At 31.0% G+C, this 20,769-nt stretch overlaps 1 protein-coding gene across 5 annotated transcripts in view; it reads left to right on the top strand.

Annotated features, from left to right (window-relative positions):
- The first annotated feature begins 2,128 nt into the window (after window positions 1-2,128).
- LOC142319030 (serine/threonine-protein kinase VRK1-like) overlaps window positions 2,129-20,769 on the top strand; it is an 83,014-nt gene continuing 64,373 nt past the window's right edge. For 4 of the 5 annotated variants that reach the window (XM_075355852.1, XM_075355851.1, XM_075355853.1 and 1 more), the window contains exons 1-5: window positions 2,129-2,279; window positions 4,246-4,402; window positions 13,647-13,831; window positions 17,620-17,675; window positions 18,207-18,276. In XM_075355852.1, the coding sequence (XP_075211967.1) occupies window positions 13,663-13,831; window positions 17,620-17,675; window positions 18,207-18,276 (295 nt within the window). In that variant the 5' untranslated portion in view covers window positions 2,129-2,279; window positions 4,246-4,402; window positions 13,647-13,662. The remainder of the gene's footprint in view (window positions 2,280-4,245; window positions 4,403-13,646; window positions 13,832-17,619; window positions 17,676-18,206; window positions 18,277-20,769) is intronic. The other variant, XM_075355856.1, reaches the window with a different exon arrangement.

The following is a 20,769-nucleotide window of genomic DNA, read 5'->3' as shown; positions in this document are numbered from 1 at the left end:
AAAAATAAATTATAAAACACATATTTGGAACATATGTGGTGATTTGAAAGTTATAGCTATTTTGTTAGGCTACACTAAGTACATGTATTTTCTTTGCGAATGTGACAGCCGAGCAGGGATAAACATTATGTTATCAAAGAGTGAAAGAAACAAGACAACTTAAGAACAAATGGCAAAAATATTAATCGTGAGCCCTTAGTTGAACCCATAAAAATATTTTTACCCCATCTCCATATCAAGTTAGAACTAATGAAAAATTTTGTAAAACCAAAGAAGAAGGATAGTCCCGGATTTTTGTTCATCAGGCAGAAATTTCTGAATGTAAGTGAAGGAAAAATTAAAGAAGGAATATTTGTTGGTCCTCAAATAAGAGAGTTGGTCAAAGGTGATGTATTTAACTCGATCTTAAATAATGTAGAAAGTGCAGCTTGGGCTTCATTTAAAGATGTTTGCAAAAGTTTCTCGGCAAACAAAAACTCAACAATTACTACGATATTGTTAATCAACTTCTTACTTCATACAGAGCTATGAGATGTAATATGTCTTTGAAAACACATTTCCTCCATTCACATCTGGATATTTTCCCGGACAACCTCGGAAACATAAGGGACGAACACGGTGAATGTTTCCACCAAGACATTTTGGTGATGGAAAGCTAATATAAAGGGAAATGGAATACTAACATGCTAGCTGATTACTGTTGGACATTAATTTGGGATGTGCCTAAGGCTATTTATAAAAGAAAAGCATTTGATATTTTTCATATATATATATAATTTTTATTGTTATTATTGAATTATTATTTATTGCAAAGATTTTATTACAATTAGATGTTACTAATTATTAATAAATCAAAACATTTAATTAAAAAAAAAGGAGATGAAGTCTGACTCGAATTGATGTTCTTTCCCCTTGTAAGATCCATTAATGATTTCATTAATTAAAACTTTATCTGGGTATAACTCTGGAATCAATGAAAATAACTACCACTTATATCGTTGAAAAGCTCAGTGAGGGCTTATTACTGCATTTAAGAAAAAGTAAAAAATCCAAATTTTTTGGGTTTTTTTGACAGTTCTGGTCCAGCAGATTGCAATCAAAGGGGGGAGGTGCATATCTAGATGTTACAACAGCCCTAAATTCAAAATTTCAACATCCTACGGCTAATCGTTTTTTAGTAATGCGAGATACATACGTACGTATTAACAGACGTCACGCCGAAACTAGTCAAAATGGGTATTTCCGTTGAAATCTGAAAACGGCGATTACAATACTTTACTACGTAAAAGGAAGTAGAGATGTAAAAATCATGCAATATTTTTACGAATTAAAAGTTCCAAATTAAACAGATTAGAAAATTGTATTTTATTACTTTTTTATTGGTAAAAAACAGAAAATTCTATTAGATTTATATTTTATTCCCTGTGCAGCATCACAAAACTGGATGAGACTGAAAAAATTAAAAAAAAATTGTTAACGACAAACTATAGCAACAACGAAGTATAATTGAAAGTAATTCTTCAGTTTTTCTATTATTTTATTTTTCAGCGATTGAATTTCTAATTTATTCAGGCAACGCATGTCGACAAATGATGCTAAGCTATACTTTTTAAATGGATAGACAATTAAAGGTACGGTGTTAAAAAAGCATAAATAATATAACAGATGACCTAAAATTATCATTCATACCTTGATTCACCCCCTCTCTGAAAATCGTACCAAGCCACTCATTTAATATGCCTAGACAGTGCTGTCAACTTCAGGAACTCTTACATTCCTTAATTTAAATATGTTTTATTGTTAGTGAAGGTTACTTTGTAAAAAAAAGAGTACTACTAATTGTAGGTAAGTTTAATGAATTTTTTTTATCTAAAAAAAAGTTAATTCTTAAATAGTTTTCTTAATTAAATTTTTCAAAGAGAAAATTTAGAATATAAATTATTCCAATTTGCACAGAGCGTTAACCCTAGATCTCATAAGAAATGTCGTATATTTCAATTAAATAATTTTGTTAGATATTTTAGTGATGACATCTTCATTACATAAATTACTTATTATTATTATTTCAATCGATAACATTTCCCTGTCCTGACGTCTTTGGTTGCTTTCTGTATCTCTATGTGTTTGATCGGTCGGTTCTGTATGCCATTCGTTGTATTTTGTTTGTTCTTGGGTGTTGATGTTCTAAATCGATGAGTTTTGTTAATTTGAAATTAAATGAGATTAGTAGTCACCTTTATAAATGAAATATATCTTCTAAAGAAGCTGTATGTAACTTTGTAAGTAGTAATATTTGTCTGTTTTGTAATCGTTGACTTAAGTTATTTAGTTTACTTGTTCTTGGGTCGTATTCCATTTCTGTTCAAGATTGTCTTGAACTTGATTTGTTTTTATTAAGTTCATTCTGAGAAGTAAAACGTAATGTGAATTTTGCTGTAGTATCATTATTAAATTTTTATTGTTATGCAGAATTCTATTCATATTCTACCATTATGTTAGCCTTCCTGTTTTCTCCTACTTGTTGACGCTTTAACGTAGCCAAGCTCTTCCAAGATGCATACATAAATTTAAATGATTACATACATTTTGGCAGGTAAAGTTGTATATAATTATGTATTTGACTGTATATTTCTTATATTATATGTTGCCGAAAATAGTGTTTATATTTTAAAGAATGACTAGTTAAACAGTCGGATATATAAAAAAAGGATTCGTCTGAGGAAGACTGCTGTATTACTGTCCTGGAGTTAAGGGTGGAGGTTCTCACCGTTTTTAACATTGTATAACTTTAAATAAACCATGAATATAAAATTTGTAGGAACTATGAATATGTGATTTGGATGCAACCTGTGAAAGATGAATTCAGCAATATGACTATCTAAAATTGTGTTCTGTTACTATATCTTGGTGTGGTTTTGCATACCTCTTGCCGTGTCCTTTCAATAGTTTGTATGTGCTCTTTTGTTAGGGTCAACAAAGTTTACCGATTGGTAGACCGTTAAATGAATATATTGTTTGTGCTGTAAAAGACTAGGATTTCCAAGTTAGTAATTATTGTTGTGCCAGGAAAAATATACTTAATGGTCAGTAATTTTTCACTAATAAGTAATTCATATAAAAGTAACTGCCTTTACTAGAATTTCAAAATCAGCTGATTTGCGCTGATGAGTTCACCAATAGACCAACCCTGGTGGATTAGCCAACATAACCTAATGCTTACGTACTTAATCTGAATTATTAAATTGGTTGATTGTTAGATAATTGTGTACATTTCTGACCATTTCTAACTCATGTCCTTAATCCTCCGATTAAGGAGGATTAATACATCTTGATAAAATTGGAGCTTAGTCCGTAATTGTGTACAATAATTATTTTGGCAGATAAATGCTCCATAAATAATCATTTTCTTTTTATTTGACTAACAATATTTTCAAAATTGTTAAAAGAATGTGTTAAACTTTTAATTTTTGGTTGTTGTTACTAATATGGTTTACCATATTTGTATACTATTGATTGATAGATAATTTAATTATACCATGTCTTAACAATTAGTTTAATTAAGTATACTTAGATAATTTAGTGAAAATATACCTCTTTATTCTTCTCTTCTTCTGCCAGATGTTGAAGAGATTTAACCTCTGTTAGCTCTTAGATCCTAAGTATATTTCATATACGTAAGTTCATTTATTGTTTTATATTACCTTATTGTTTGGTCCACTGTTGGTGTTAGTGTTAGAAGAGTTACATTTTATCAGAATAGGTTAGGTAACATGGTAACATTGTATGTTGCTCTTTCATTTTTATAATCCTTGTTTTAATTAATAATCATTGAGTTAACAGGTGTAGATAATTTTCACTGTTGTTCCATTAATAATTTTTTCAAAAAGTTAATGAATTTATACAACTGATGTACTATCAAACGTAATGGGTTTCATCAATGTCATTATGTGAACTGTACTCTACGATAGGCCTTTGTAATATCAGTTCCTTTGTCTTTGTCCTTTTGTCAGATTCAGTATTTTTGTGGTCCATTTTTTTCAGTTATATTTTTATTAAGTGTTAGCTTATCTCTGTTTTTTATTTAACTGTATGCATATTTTAGAGTAGTTTCCTATGATTTACAATTTTCACCCACCTAACCTAGTTACTATTAAATTATATTTTCTTTTAACTTTTCTTTATGTATTTTCTTTATTAATTTTTTTTTTTTAATTTTCTTTGTTGATAGTAATGTTTTTATTTCAGAGTACATGGAAAGGTTTATTTCATTATCTTTAATATACATGAACGTCACACCAGTCCTTTAATAGTGATTTTGCCAAGGTTAATCTATATTAATTGACCTACTCAGAAGTTGAGCTGTTTTTACTGTTATTGTAATTCTACTGAGGTTCTTGTTTCTGTAAGTTATATTTTGAAAAAAAAAATAGATTGACATTGTTGTTTAATTAATACATGATTAGATCGACATCTGTCTGTATTTAAAAAAATATGATTTCTAATGTAAAGTGAAATGTATTTTAGATTTCAATTCTGTTGTATTTTTTATAATTTTGTGTAGTCATTTTAAGAATTGTTATGCATTAATATTTATTTATTGGTATTGCAACAGGCAAGTGTATAGAACTTTGAAACCCTGGTATTTTGTAACATAAAAAAAACAATAAAGTGGATAAATGTTGCATTGTGTTAATATGGTGTAATACTGTCACAAAAGAAATGTCTAGCAGTTATGTACATTTTTTGATACCTGTTTATGTTCCATTAGCACATTTTATTTTAGTGCATTTAATACTTTGCCCAAAATTTCTCAGGGTGAATTGTTTTCAATCTTCTGGATGTAAAAAAAGTTTTGCCTTAAAATTCTTATTTAACTTCTAATAACTATCACTTGGATTTTTAAGTAAACATTTGTAAATCACAGCGTATTTTGTAAATTGAGATTATGGTTTTTATTTGGTATTAATTGCTATTTTACTCTTAATTTCCCAATTTTTCAAACCAATGCAGTAATTTAATATTTCCAAATATTCACAAAACTATTGGTCCCAAGTAATATGGATTATGGTTCTATAGTAGGATTATTTTTCACCCAGTGAACTGATGAGTTATTGGTTCAAATGTAAATCAGTGTTTGTAAATTTGGTACTTACGTATTAACGCCACCGCAGCTACAGCTTTATTTAAAAACAAAGTAGTCAATCGGATTTCGGTAGAAAATGGGCCGATGTAGAGTTTAGCATAGATTCAAAACAGTCTGTTTATTAATTTTAATAAATGGTTATTTATATTTATTTATTTTATAAATATAATGTAACCAAACTTAACCTACGCTCGCTAACCTTGACTAATTAACAGGAGTGTTTTGATTATTTAAATAATAAATAATTGCAATAATTACTGAATTTATTAAATAAATACTCAAAAAATTATGGTGTTAATTAGTCAATGTTAGCGAGCGAAGCGAGCGTAGGTTAAGTTTGGTTAAATTATATTTATAAAATAAATAAATATAAATAACCATTTGTTAAAATTAATTAAGAGACTGTTCATTTTCCACCGAAATCCGATTGACTACTTTGTTTTTAAATAAAGATGTAGCTGCGGTGGCGTTAATACGTAAGTACTGTAAATTTTTTTAATATAAATTTTATATTTAATTTATTCTTATCTATGAAAGGGAGCAGAGACCTAAAGTACTTCATCTACCACATTTACTTTACTGCTCTCTCACGAATAAACTAACAGTTTATCCAGGTGTGTATTTTCAGTGAGTGTCAGAACTTTCACAGCAAGGATGGAAATGTCCATATCACCCTAAGTTAATGGTGTAAAAATGATGAAAGTGTTAATTAATGCTAACCTTTAATAAAACTATAGGTATAAGTTATTTAATTTTTTTATTTTAATTTTTTTTTTTTAAATTTTTTTTTAATTTTTTAAATTAGCATATTTCCAACCTTTGGATATTTATGTTTGTTACTTGTGTGCTCTTTACAGGCCTACTGCTTTATTTCCATTGTTTATTTTTGTTACAAATTAGCTGAGGCCTATAAGGGAAAGATGCACATTTTTTATTGTTCTTATTACAGATTGTACCTTGTGTTGCAGTTCTATTTTATGCACTTGATAGCTCTCCCATAGCATTTAGTTGGAGTTAAACCAATTTACGCTTACACTTCAAGAACTGCTTGACTGTAGATAATAGTGTGCTTGCTTCTACAGCCTGTTTCACTAAATGATAGATGTTGGAGCCAGGGTCATTTGGAAGTTTTAACATTGTGTTTGTAGAAACAGAGAGAGTTTTATACAATCAGGCAATTTTTAATGATGTGGCCACTATTCAGAAATTGTTTTGAATGGGTTAATATCATTTCAAATTTAGAATTTTATGAAAATTACAAAAATGTTTCATAATTTTGTAATTAATTACATTGATATTAATGATATTTGTAATTTTAATTGCCAATCGTGTTATTGATAGTGAAATTCAGTCAGAATTATAATTTGTTTACATCAAAAATTAATTTAAATGTCAGGAAAAGATTTTTGAAAGTATATGTTTGGAGCGTCACTTTATATGGAAGTGAAACTTGGACGATCGGAGTACCTGAGAAGAAAAGATTAGAAGCTTTTGAAATGTGGTGCTATAGGAGAATGTTAAAAATCAGATGGGCGGATAAAGTGACAAATGAAGAGGTGTTGCGGCAAATAGATGAAGAAAGAAGCATTTGGAAAAATATAGTTAAAAGAAGAGACAGACTTAGAGGCCACATTTTAAGGCATCTTGGAATAGTCGCTTTAATATTGGAGGGACAGGTAGAAGGAAAAAATTGTGCAGGCAGGCAGCTTTTGGAATGTGTAAAACAAATTGTTAGGCATGTAGGATGTACGGCGTATACTGAAATGAAACAACTAGCACTAGATAGGGAATCTTGGAGAGCTGCATCAAACCAGTCAAATGACTGAAGAAAAAAAAAAGTGAAATTCAACTTCTGTCCCAGCACATTTGCTTTATTTTCATTCAATTAATGACAGTATTTATTATATCATATTGTATTAAAATAATATTGAGTAATAACCAGCAGTATTTAATAGGCGGTATTTTACCTTGTATGTACAATAACTTTTTAGCAGGGATTAGCTCTCATAATTTATGTAGTATTATTATTATTTATTGTTGCTAATACTTTATATAAATAATTAACATTCTAATTTCTTAGATTTAATTTCTTTTTTAACTTGTGTAATTGTTTATTGTTGCTAGTTTGTTGAGACTAAATTTTTTGAGAGGTGTGTTGGGAACTAGGCTATTTTTGGCTTACACAAAGATAAAATAAAAATTATTAGGATGTGTCGTAGATATGAATGCTGTATTAATGTGTAAATATGATGAGAATTATGGTTAAAAGGATCACAGTTACTATACTGAAAAGTGTATATGTGTTATTAGTACATGATCTTTCAAGTTTGTGACAATAATAACAGACAAAAAAGTGGACATATGTTGTGTGGGAAAAATGTTTCCTGTTGTTATTTGCGTAAAACATTGATTATAATAATTTGTTGAAATATATATTGCCCAGAACAATAATTTTTTCCTGGTAAATGGTTACCATACAGTGGTATTAACAATTAAAGTAAGTCTCACTATAAATCTTTCAATTTCAGTATGAAGTGAAAATTTCATAGATCCCCTTCCATTACAGTGGAATACACTCAGAATGTAGAATAACTGTGGAGGTTGGCTGAAGGACAGCCCAAATGGATTAACATTGCAACCTCTGCCATATTAGATAGCTACTTGTTCAGTTTCAGCAGTAAAATGATGCAAAACATAATTTTTAGTGAAATTTGAATCAATTTTATATGACTGTGTAATTTTCTAGCCATTGCATGATAAGTTTGTAAAAATAATGTTTACTGTTTGTTTGTTATTCATTGTCGTTGAGCAAAGAGTGTTAGAATTAAAAATGTGGATGATGGACACAACAGTAAATTACATTTTTCCAATCAATAACTTAATCTTTAGCTTCTATCTCAGACAGTTGTTGATGTTGAATAAGTATGCTGTGTACAAAGTTGGCCATGATTTATTATGTATCATTCAATAAGCAAAGACAAACAGTTTGAGAAAAAAAATAATTGTAGTGAATGTGGTTTGAAAATCATAAAGTGGCACCTTGTTAATAAATGTGACAACTAGCAGACAATTATTGTGTTATATGTAACTATCATCAATCTTTCAATAATGGCAAGTCTTTTTGAAAAGTGCATATTTTCAAGAAAATGGGATAAGATTTCTGATTGTAAAGAGTGTGAAACCATCTCACAATTACTCCCCAATGTTTATACAGTAGATTAAAAAAAATTGCATCTTTAACAGTCCTTAAGTTGGTTAACAGTTCAAAAACTAGCTAAATAAACATTACTGGTAACCAATGTATGATATGAACACTTGTGAGGTTTTATCTGTGGCATGGAATTTTTGTATCGGTCAAATTTATTCATGTAAGACAAATTACAATAAAAAAAAAATTGTTGAACATTTTATTGTAATACTCACTCAGTTATTCACAACAAACTTTATCACAAAACACGTGGAAAATGAGTTTCAACACAACTTACCAATAATCAGACTTTGAATATGCAGGGAAGTTAGTGCTATTTAATTGAAGATGGATTTTTTGAAATAATAATCATTTGGGCTTGGCCTGGATCTGTTATTATGAACCATAATCTAGTCAGGAAAATATTCATTGTAAACAGCCAATTTCTTGTTGTGTAAAAATTCAGACCTGGTAAACTGATGATTTTTTTTTTGGGTACCTGAAATTTATTATTTTTTCTGGAAGGACAACCTACTATCAGTAGTCAATATAATGAACTAATTTGTAGGGAAATGTAGTTAAGCTTGTGTTGTGCTGTGTACAAAGAAAACTTGTACTTCATCTTCAGGGTAATGTTAGTTCTTACACAGCAGAATCTACACTTTGAACCATTGAAAATTAGTCAAGAGTGCTTCATCCATATTATAGACCAAATTTCTCTTTATTAGACTTTTCGGGCCTGTCAAGAAGCCATTTTGTTGAATCAAGTTTCACAGCAGTGAGAAAGTAAACCAGATATACACAATTAATTTGGATTTCAAAACAAATTAACCTCTGCTACTTAAATAATATTTTTGTAGAATGGGGGAAGAAGTATATAGTTGTGGCTGAAAATCATATAAGCTGTCAGATTCATTGAATAAGCTGTACGTGAATCTCTTTATTTGTTGAATGATGCTTATATTGAAAGCAAACTACATCCCTTCTTGCAGGCACACCTTTATTGATGGCTCAAATGTATGTTAGCTGAATGTGTTATATAGTTAATTCAGCAATCGAGATGTCATTCTTCAAGATGGCGTCTCAGAAGTAGGAAAAATGCTATCTAAACATTGTTTGCAGGGTAGTGTTTTAGAACCCCTGTTCTGAGTTAAATTCGATTCTTTGACACAGTTGAAGTTATCCAGTGGATGCCATGTCATCGCTTATGCAGTTGATGGGTTTTTGCTTGTTAAAGGAGATTCAAGGAATGAGATTGAATTCAGGGCAGCCCAGGGTTGCAAGATACTCCCATTGTGGAGTTTGCAACATAAGATGGTGTTTAGCCCAGAGAAAAACAATGATTGTGTTTTTCAAGGGCAGATTGGCTGGTACACAACAACCTTGTGTATCAATAACAGGTCATCGAATTAGATATGTCTTGTTGCAGAAGTATCTAGATGGTGCCCTTTATGAGAATCTTCAATTCAAGGAGCACTTTCAATTTCTCCCAAAAAGGCCTGTGATGCTTTTTACTGAGAGTAGTTCACCCCAATTGGGGGCTTAATTTCAGAACCATACGTTTTCTATATATGGGTATATGATGCATGTGTCTAGGCTATTGAGTGATGTACAAATGTTACAGGAATATTTTGTGGAGGGCCCAGCATCTATTATTGTCTATGATTGGTGCGTATAGGACTGTCTTGTTATTTCTAATATTAAGGCCATTGATATCCTTGCAACTTAGCACCAATTACCTTATGATGCCAGGAAGGTAGACCAACACCTCTGAGCGCATAAAGGAAATAGATGACCTAGGTTTCCACTTATGGTTGTTCAGGTGGACTGAATCGTTGTTACAAGCATGGTATTTTTGATGATGTTATAAGTGTGCAGGTTATTAGATGGATTTCCCCTATTTTGCATGCTATACAGTTTCTTTCTAAAGATAGTGTTTTTTTAAGATAGGTTGGCCAGATTTGATTTGATTAATTCAGGCTAGTGTTCAGAGTATAGGGCTACTGATGATATGTGCCATGTCTGATATGTCTGCCCCAGGTACAAAGCTGATATACCAAAGTAGAGAGCTTGGGAGGATCAATTCTGGTTTTGATCTCCCAAGTTAATTGGAAAACCGAAAGGGAATAAAACATAGTTGCTGGCTTCCTGAGATTCTTAGCCCTGTTGAGGATGTCTGAGGGGCTCTGATGCTGTTACGGATGTATAGATAGAATAGCAACTCAGATGGCAAGGGGCCCAGCTGGGTTTTACTTTACCAAGATAGGCATTTTGGCATTGAGCCCAGTTAGCTGAGACTTCGCTGTTAGGATGAGAATGGATGTGTGAACTCTGTGATGGAGTTGTGTGTGAGAAGGTGTTGGCATTGACCTCCCTTCTGAATGCAGATCAGAGTAGAGAAAGATAGGTTATATTTCCATCAGAAGATTATTAAATTTGTGAATTTGTTTCTTGAAGTCAATCAAGAAGACAGTAGATTAAATTGTAAGAAAAATTTGTTATTGTTAGTATCAATACTTGTTTTGTTAGTATGAGAATAGTATTTTTTGGTGTTTAAAAACTCTGTCAAGTAATGATCTGAGTGCATAGTCTAATTGTAGTTAGATATGGGAAGAGTTTGTGTGAAACTTTCAGTGTTAGAGGAAGTGCGGGGGGTTTGCTCTTCCACGAATTGGTTAATCTATTAGTTGAGGGTTGTAAGTTATAGTAGGTAGTAATGGTTGGAAGAAGTTTTACAAAGACATTAGTAAATTGTGTAAATACACTGATGGAAATGTCTGCCGAGGGATTTGCATTGGTGGCATTCTGACATAGGCCAAACTGATGACTAGTGTTTTATCAGGTTCAGGTCTAAAAGATGACCTCCGGTAAAGCCCATCATGTCTTGGAACGGAGGGGATGGTGTGGCAACTGGGATCGACACAAGATGGGTATCTTCCTGTTTGGGGACCACGGATGCTCAAACATATCATGGGAAGGTTCTTCGGTGTTCTGAAAAGTAGCTAGAGAACAGATTTCTTCATTTAGTCATCAGTTTTGCTAACAGGCTGAATTTTTTTTTCAGGGGTGAAAAACATTTTTATGTTATAAACACCTACAAAACAAAAATTTTAAATAAAAAAAAATTAAAACAAACTAAAAAAACATACTACTATCATACAAAAACAAACATATTATATAAAAATTACTTATAACTATTACCACAGACAAAATCTTTAAAATAACCAATATTTAAAATATATATTAAACTGAAATAAAATTAAAATAAATTTAATGAAGTTTGAGAGCAGTGAAACAGTTTCCTTCTCAGATAACAAAGAATAAAAATTTAACATGAAATTCGTAACAATTATAACAACAGTAACATTAAATGCTATATAAAATATTAATACATTGAATAAAAACACCCGGTCCTAAACTTCTTTATCATTATCCAGGATTCAATGAATGCTCCTTGGCAATTTAAATTTACGATGCAAGACTGCATAACATATGCAATCCATAAGGATGTGGCATACAATTAAGTAGCAGTTGCATCGTATTGGTGCATTTACTGCTGACATCAGAAACCTGTGAGTAGCTCTCGTATGTTCTATCTGCAATCGGCAGAGGACCACTTCCTTTCAGCGAATTTTCCTGTGGGAGGAGTCCCATGGCAACACAGTATCTTTGATGTATCAGAGTTTATCTACTGTAGTTATCCAGTCATCATGCCACTTTGCGTGAAGAGTGAGTTTACAAGTTAAAGTTGGATTTAGTAACACGAATAGTGAAAGATATTTGACTATATGTGTCTTTTGCACTGGAATCTGCATGTTCTTTACCCAGGATTCCCCGTGGCTAGGGATATAGCAGAAACTCACTTGTGTATTGCGATGGTTCAACTCAGTGTTGTAGTGCCGAATTGAGAAGGTGTGAGTGCTTACCGAGACGAATGTTGTCAGGTATAGGGAAGGTGTCACATACTCATGTGACACCTTCCCTATAAGTTGTCACATGCACTTAAAACACTCGTTTTAAGTGCATGTGACAACTCGTTGAATGAAAATGGAGTGTTTAATTCACCAACCGATTCACCAACGTTTAACAATAATACTTCCATCTGTATCTTTACATCTGTAATTTGTTTATACGATGAAGTGAGAGAGACACCGAGTGGAAATATTCTGCTATGGTAGTTGCCACTTCAGAAGATGATGAAAGGAGTTCTTCATGAGTGATTCCAAGAATAGATTGTCTTGGTGAGTTGCAAATTGCACGGATCTTCTTCCAAACAGTAGATGTAGGAGTAGTGTGTAGGATGGTGTTCACGTATTTCGTTCATGACTTCCTCTTAGTATCTAAGAGTACTTCAACAATTCCTGTCTTGCAGAATTTGTCTTATAAGCAAATTCATTGTAACATACGGTCTCAACAAATCCCACCTTGCTAAAAAAAAAAAGTACAACACAAATAAAAGGCTGATGGGGACCTATAATCCTTCGTGTCGAAATGAACTGACTGCCTTTGCTTAGAGGTAAATATTTTTTTATGTTTCCTTTGCTTCGTATTATAGCCAAAACTATTGCTCGATCTAATTATTAGTACAGTAAATGCAGGACAGCATCAGGTTCTTTCTGCAATTGATGCTGTTGCTATCTGGATATTTAAACTGGTAAGATTTATCAGTTCCATTTTACTTTATTGACGCAGTAATGTCCTGTACAAGTTTTCATCTCTATTTAGAATTAAGGACAGGGACTTTTGCCTCTCAAGCTCATGAAGGCCAAGCAGTGCCAAGAAAAATTGAACCGTGGAAATGTGCAGTCAGTAGCTCAGTCTTTCTTCCCGATTGATTTTCATCTCCACATGGAGTACTCTAAAAAGTGGTGTCAAGGACATCCATCACTTCTCATCATACCATTAAAAGTAGATTTTATTTACAATGTGCTCAAATTTTGCTATTAAGTTACAGTATGCTTTTCTTCAACTGAAAAATGTAGTTTTTCAAACTGCTCTGGAAAGTTTTGAATTGCATTTCATAAAAACTGGTTGCTTCTAAAAAAAGGTTTACAGATCCAATGATCTGTAAATGACATTCAAAAATCTGTGTAATGACATTCAAAAATGCCATTTTTGAATTTTTTGTGCTTATAGAAATTCCTTTAGTGGTCTAAATTAGTGATGAAGTTAAATTAGTAGGTATAATGGCAAAATTAGGGTTCTTATTAAAATACCAAAGCTATTGTAACACCAGTGTGCCTTTTGTTAGGTGTCAAATTTAGTACTGCGAGTTTTTTATTACGTATAGGATTTAATATTTTTTGTATTGTTCAGCATGTAGGATTTGAAAATGCCAAGGTATAATGTGGAAGCTGAATTACCAAAAAAGAGAATTGCAGCAAATGGATACAGATTACCAGATCCTATTCGTGAAGGTGAGATTTTTACAGATATTGGAAAGAAGCAGTGGAGATTAGGGCGTTCTATAGGTGTTGGAGGCTTTGGTGAAATATATTTAGGTATGCTTTCACTTTAAGTTTTAATAAATTTTTGTAATAGTTTGGTTAAGTTTTTGTTAAATTTATATTGTTAGTGAAACCTGACATTGAAATCCTCTCTAAAAGTCATGGTATGAATTATCTTTGAGTGGTGGCAGTTTAGGTTCAGTTGCTCCAAATTAGATTAAACTCAAGGAGTGGTTTAATTATATTTAATCTTGAAACCAGGTTCAACAAAACCAAATGTAGCTTAAATCTCATGAAAGTTAAACATGAGGACTGGTTTACTCAATCGGTTAAGATTAATTTGTGTGTTGTTTGAATGTTTTATGAGGCATATTTATAAAGTAAGGGCCGTAAGGGCTTCAGAAAGGTTTTTACTTACAGTTTTAGTTAATCGCCATTCAGTTCTAAGCACATTTTGTAATGCTGCACCAGTTTCTTTAACCCCATAGGTGGCAGACATTTGCCACTGGGCAATTGAACCAGTTGATAATAACAGTCTTGAGTCCCTTGTTGTTTTCAAACCGTTGTCCACGAAGCCACTTTTTCAAATGCAAGAAGAGGAAGTAGGTGCTAGAAAGTAGTCTTTTTGGATGATGGCCAAAAAGTTCCCAACAAAAATCTTTAATCTTCTAGATTAAGGCAGCGGTGTGAAGATGTGCATTGTCGTGAAGAAGGATTAAGCTGAATGACAGTTTCCCGCATCGTCGATTTTGGATTGGCACATCTGAGTTTGGTGAGTGTTTTGCAGTACACCTCAGCTGTAATTGTTGATCCACATTTCATGAAATTAACCAAAATGACGCCCTTTTTGTCTCAAAAAATGGTAGCCAACATTATTCGACTTGAGTACAGAGATTGCTTAAACTTTTTCGGTTTTGGGAAACTTGAATGGCACCACTGCATTGATTGTTGTTTTGATTCTGCGTAGGTGTAGGATATCCACATCTCATCGTCCGTAACAATGTGGGAAAACAAATCATCTCAATCTTATTGAGATGATTTGTTTTTGAGGTAGTGGTCCAAAAATGTTTGTCCACTGCAGATTATTTGCTCATTGTGTTGGTCGGTGAGCTTTTTCGGTACGCACCTTGCACACAATTTGTGATATTCAGGCTTTTCTGTGATAATCCTGGAGATATAAATTCATCAGCCAGAGCACTAATCGTAAATCACTGATCACATCACAGTTTTTGGTTCACTTGTTTAATGATTTTGTCAGTCTGAATACTGGGCCTCACTCTCTGCTCTTCGTCATGCTCATTTGTGCGGCCATTTTTAAAGTCAACACCATTGTCATAACGTTTCCTTCACTCATTGTTGTAGGTTCATACACTAGGCACAACTCCCAATGAATTTCAGCAGCTTAAGATCCTTTTGCACACAAAAATTGAACACAGTGCATAATTCACAACTGGCAGGAGAAACAATTATGATGGACATTGCGATCTGCATTCACCGTCAGACAAATGACTACTGCATCAAAACAAGAACTGCAATGGTGTCATAAATAGGCGATAGATGACCCTGGATGCATGAAACTGTGTTCAGACCCAATAATATTTAAATACAAGCCGACTGTTCTTACTTTACGAGTATGCCATGTATTTATGATTTAATTTTTTCAGAATTATTTATAATTTGTATAACTATTATTTATGTTTACGTGACCAACTGCACATCACTATGGAAAAATTTGCTGATATATGTGATGAAATTGAATATAATGAATTTGATGTTATAACATCTAGGATCCTTGGATTAGTCTTGTGTAATGTCGATGTTCAAATTAAATAATTATGTTATCGGTATGGTTGGGTGAGATTGAAAGCTGGTGGTCAAGCCAACATGTTGGACATCAAGTCAATTTGCAAATTTGTAGCAATTTCTTGTAAAACCATTTTAATAATTTTTTTTTTATTAATGTGGCTGTGTTTTATTAAAATACAAGATATATTAATTAGAACCAGAGTGAGTGATTAATCTTGCTTGATAAATGGAATGAACATGAATTTTTCAACAGCTTTAGAATTTATAAAAATACAGTTAATGTTGCATTACATCAGACAGAATATATTAAAATTCTGCTACTAGTAATCAAGTGTTTTTTTACCTAGAAAAGTTCCTTGTAACTTAGAGATATTTTGCTTCAGGTTTTTTTTTTTAATTTTATTGTTCAGACCTCAATCTTATTATAGTTTTTTCAATGTATAGATATAAAAAATAATTTTTTTTTTTTCTTACTTTGTGTTACTTTTTTCTTAAACTGTTTTTTGCTTGTATTTTTTTTTAATTTTATAATTCTTAACTGCCGGCCTCCATTGGTGTGAGTGGTAGTCTGTTGGCCTTTTATCTGGAGGTCCTGGGGCTCTAATCCTGGTCAGGCATGGCATTGTTACATGCTACAAAAATTGTCATTCATCTCATCCTCTGAAGCAATACTAATGGTGATCTGGAGGTTAAAAAAAAAAATTAACTGCATAAAATTACCTGTTGCTTTCAGTGTATATTATTTTGAATAACTAAATAATTAACCAGCATCTGTTACAGTAGTTAGTAATTAGTGCAAGGTGTTATCAGACTACTAGAAGTCAAAATGAATCTGAAATGTTTAGCTTCTTGTGACTCATTTAATTTTTCATATTTGATTTTCTGCCTGGGGATCCAACCATCTTCATTAAGACTTTTGTTAGACCACTATGCTGGTCAGTTGATGCCTTGTTCATAAATGTCATATTATTTTATACAGCCATGTAAGTGCTTGAAATTCACTTATTGCGTCAGAACACACTAGAGCTGACTGTACCCATCAATAACATGACATAAGTGGGGGAGGGGAGTAGCAGTATTGTTTAAAGTTAACAGTAAATATAATGATATCAGATAGCAAATAAAAAATGTAAGCTATCAGACTGTTTAAAATTATCACATAGTATGAAATACTTCATCAGAATTTCTCATCAAAAACCTTTTCAGTATTCTTTACCAATGAAATCTCCAATGCTCCAGTTTTGTTTTGTTTCCTTTACAGATCACCTCTTGCTCACTTTTTATCTACTTCCAACTTTGAGAAAGTTTTTGCAATTTCCCCTCTTACACTTTCCTTTTATGACTAAGTCTTCTTATCTGTTTTGTTCAATATTTTTTTTTTGTCTCACATCTCAAGATTCCCCTTAGTTCTTCATATTCTAATCTATTTTTTCTTGTTTTTCCAAAATTTGCTCCATAAGTATTTCATTTTGTTATAAATTTAGAATTAATTTTGTTAACACTTTATTGTACTTTATCATGCTTAATTTATTTTGATAAAAAATCCTTTAGCAACCAGAGATACTTGTTACCATGTCTCTTGTTTATTTACCCATAATTACATATTTTGTTGCCAAATAATAGAAACTGTTATAGTGAAGTTATGAAGGGAGTATTTTGTTTTTTTATTTTATTTGTTTAACCTCCGGGTACACCATTAGAGGTATTGCTTCAGAGGATGAGATGAATGATTTGTAGCGTGTGTGAAAATCCCATGCCTGATGGGGATTCGAACCCGGGACCTCTAGATGAAAGGCAGAGATGCTACCACTCGCGCCATGGAGGCCAATCATTCAAATTTTATTTAGTTTTGTTTATTTAAACAGCGTAGTCATTTATTTTTCCTTCACAAGTATCTTATATCAGACAATTATTTTCATGAGAATAGTTGTTCAGTATTATTTTTATAATTATATGTTATTGTTATTTGTTAATTCTCTTTTATATATATTAATAATTATTTTCTTTTTCAATGTCGATTTATTTATTTTTTTAAGCTTCTGATGATATCACAAAACCTGTTGCTTCAGATGCAAGATACGTCATAAAAGTGGTAAGTCTGTTACAATTTTGTTACATTTCATGCATGCTTTCTCTAATCTCATAGGAAAATAAGAATTCTATTCACATAGTTCTTAGAAGTATTAACTTAATAATAGTAAGAAGTTTACGTTATAAAAACAATGAAATAAATTAGCTGTCAAAAAGGATTCCAGACTGATCTTTGCCATATTCAGAAGTAGATTTAGGTCAAAGTAGATTAGACAAAAAATTTGAAACAATAAAAATAAAACTTTAATTTATAAAAAATTCTAATTATTTAGTACTTTGATAGCTGCAGCTAATGCAATTTATATGTAATTTATTCAGGTTGTTAGAAATTAACAGAGTTCTCAGCTGTTTTATTTTTAATTTGAAAGCTGAATTAATTTTTTATGATAAAGATGTTAGCCAAAAATTTGTATTACACTAGTTAGATATTAACGAATGCTGTATTATAATGCATTAATGCATTGTATAATGCCAATAATTAGTATTATTGGCATTTAATTCTTTAAATGTTTGTATTTGTTTTTTGTTGCAGGAACCCCATGCAAATGGACCTCTATTTGTTGAAATGAATTTTTATCTAAGAGTTGCAAAATTGGAAATGAGTAAGTCACTAATATTTTATTAATTGAAGAGTATTTTGAAGTTATAAATAAAAATGAACTCCACTTTATGTTATTTATTACTTTTTGATGCTCTATACATATTTGTTTAATTAAATTTTATTAATAATTAAAAGACCCACTTACCAACACTTCTTTTATATATATGTTCAAGTATTTTCAGAATAAAATTCTATCATCAGGAACTTAAAAAATGTATGTTATAATCTTAATAAAACTAAAACTTAATAAAACTGTCCACAGAACAGTGGAGACATTCATAATGAGAACTTTCATAATGACTTGTTAAGTCGACAATTTTAAACATTTGATGACCACTGTTATATTACATTATGTTACATAAACAAATTTACATGACGAAGAAATTTTAGTTTTATTAAGATTATAACATACATTCTTTAAGTTCCTGATTATGGAATTTTATTCTGAAAGCCTTTGAACGTATATATAAAAGAATTGCTGATAAGTGGATTTTTTAATTATTAATTATATAATCATACCAATGGGCCATGTTTAATATAATTATTAAATTTTATTATTTTAGTTGGTGACAAAAGTAACTTTATCTTTCAAATATAATATGGATACACAATATTCAATTTATTTAACTTTATTAAAATAAACCACTTAGTACAGAATATTGAGATAAGACATATTACCTTAATTTTAACATGAAAGTACATTTGCAGGATCATCCTACATTCTCAGTAATAATTGCGTTATTGCATAATAAAAATATTAAAAAATGAAATTTTCATAATAATTTATGACTGCTACAATCTGTTACAGTTTTTATAAGACCGTCTCCCTCAAACACTATCTGATAGTTTATCAAATTGAAATTTTGTTTTTGTATTTATATGTCATATTTTACTAATATATTTCATTTTATGTCATCTTTATTAATTTGTATTGTTTCTAAATTTTTGTTAATATCAGAAAAAGAATTTTTATATCTAAATATATTAATATAGGTTTAAAAAAAAAAATTAAAGATGACAACAAATTAAATATATTAGAAAAATATTAGTAATATTTTATAAGTAAATACGAACATAATTTCAATTTGATGAACCATAAGACAATGTTTGTTGAAGACAGCCTTAAAAAACTGTAATAGAATGCATCACTCTAATATTTTACTAACTACTATTGGATCATACGTCTATAGCATATGTTTTATTGTATTATATAATGTTATTCTATTATTTTTCAGCTGAAAAATCATGTTTCATTTAGGTTTTACTTTAATTACGTCTTTTATGTTATTACATCACTCAGCAGAATTTTCATTACATTATCAGAATTTTCTTGTGAAAATTTTAATATTATCTTAAATTATTTTACAATATAATAAATGAAAGTAAACAGCATTGTCACACTCATCCAAGCTCATTGACTATAAGTATTGATGTTCTTGGAATGATATATTTTTATTTACAGTGATTTGGGTACCTCAAAAATATGATGTTTTTTTATTATCATTTAACTGAATTATGTGAAACTTTTTAATAACTAATAAACTTTTACTGCCATTGAGCCATAATTGTCAAAAATATTCTTCTGAAACTATGTTTGTCGTTTAGTTAATTCTGCATGATTTTGTTGTGTATAACTGATCAATAAATATTTCACCTAAAATTCACCTTAATATTTATATTGTAACTCGTCAGAAAAATAACATTTTCCAGTCTTCTTTGGTCCAATCAGCATGTGCTTTGGCCCACAAGAGCCCTTTGTTGCACATTGGTGATGTTAAAAGGTGCTTTTTAGCTGACCAACAATCTTTCTGTCCCGCTGCAAGAAATCTGTGTCTAACAATTGTTTATATGTAAATTTTTTCCGCCGGCTACTAATTCTCAATTTAAGTCCACAGCAAGTAATTTTGGATCAAGTTTACTATTTCTCACCGATAACCAATCCTGTGATTGAGTAGTTTTTCTTTTATGGCCACATTTGCCTTTGTTTTGAGGTACCTAAATATAGGGAAACTGATTAAAAGTAATCAGTTTCTTTAAATCGTTTAAAATAGCATTCACTGTCAATAATCCTACACTATACACAAAAGTTATTTGTTATGTCACACTTGTTTGGGCAGAAAGAGAAACGAATTTTGAATGCTTTCTTGTAGTTATGTCCATTATTACATAATCAAGATATACAACAAAAATTACAAAAATACGATTTTGTAATAAAATATGAAATAAACTTTTACAAAACACTATTTATAACATCTAAATTACTAAATAGCCTTCTTTTTCCTGTTTTGCCTCCAGTAATTGCCTTTCAGTTAATACTTCAGAGGATGAATGATGCATGATATGTATAAGTGTAAATGAAGTGTAGTCTCAGTTCGACCATTCCTGAGATTTGTGGTTAATTGTAACCCAACCACCAAAGAACACCGGTATCCACGTTCAAGTATTCAAATCTTTGTAAAAATAACTAACTTTACTAGGACTTGAACGCTAGAAG

Source organism: Lycorma delicatula, chromosome 2 (assembly GCF_047948215.1).
Source record: "Lycorma delicatula isolate Av1 chromosome 2, ASM4794821v1, whole genome shotgun sequence".
NCBI classification, from domain to species: Eukaryota; Metazoa; Arthropoda; class Insecta; order Hemiptera; family Fulgoridae; genus Lycorma; species Lycorma delicatula.
The sequence above is the reverse complement of the archived record's forward strand: the minus strand, read 5'-3'. Positions and strand labels throughout refer to the sequence as shown.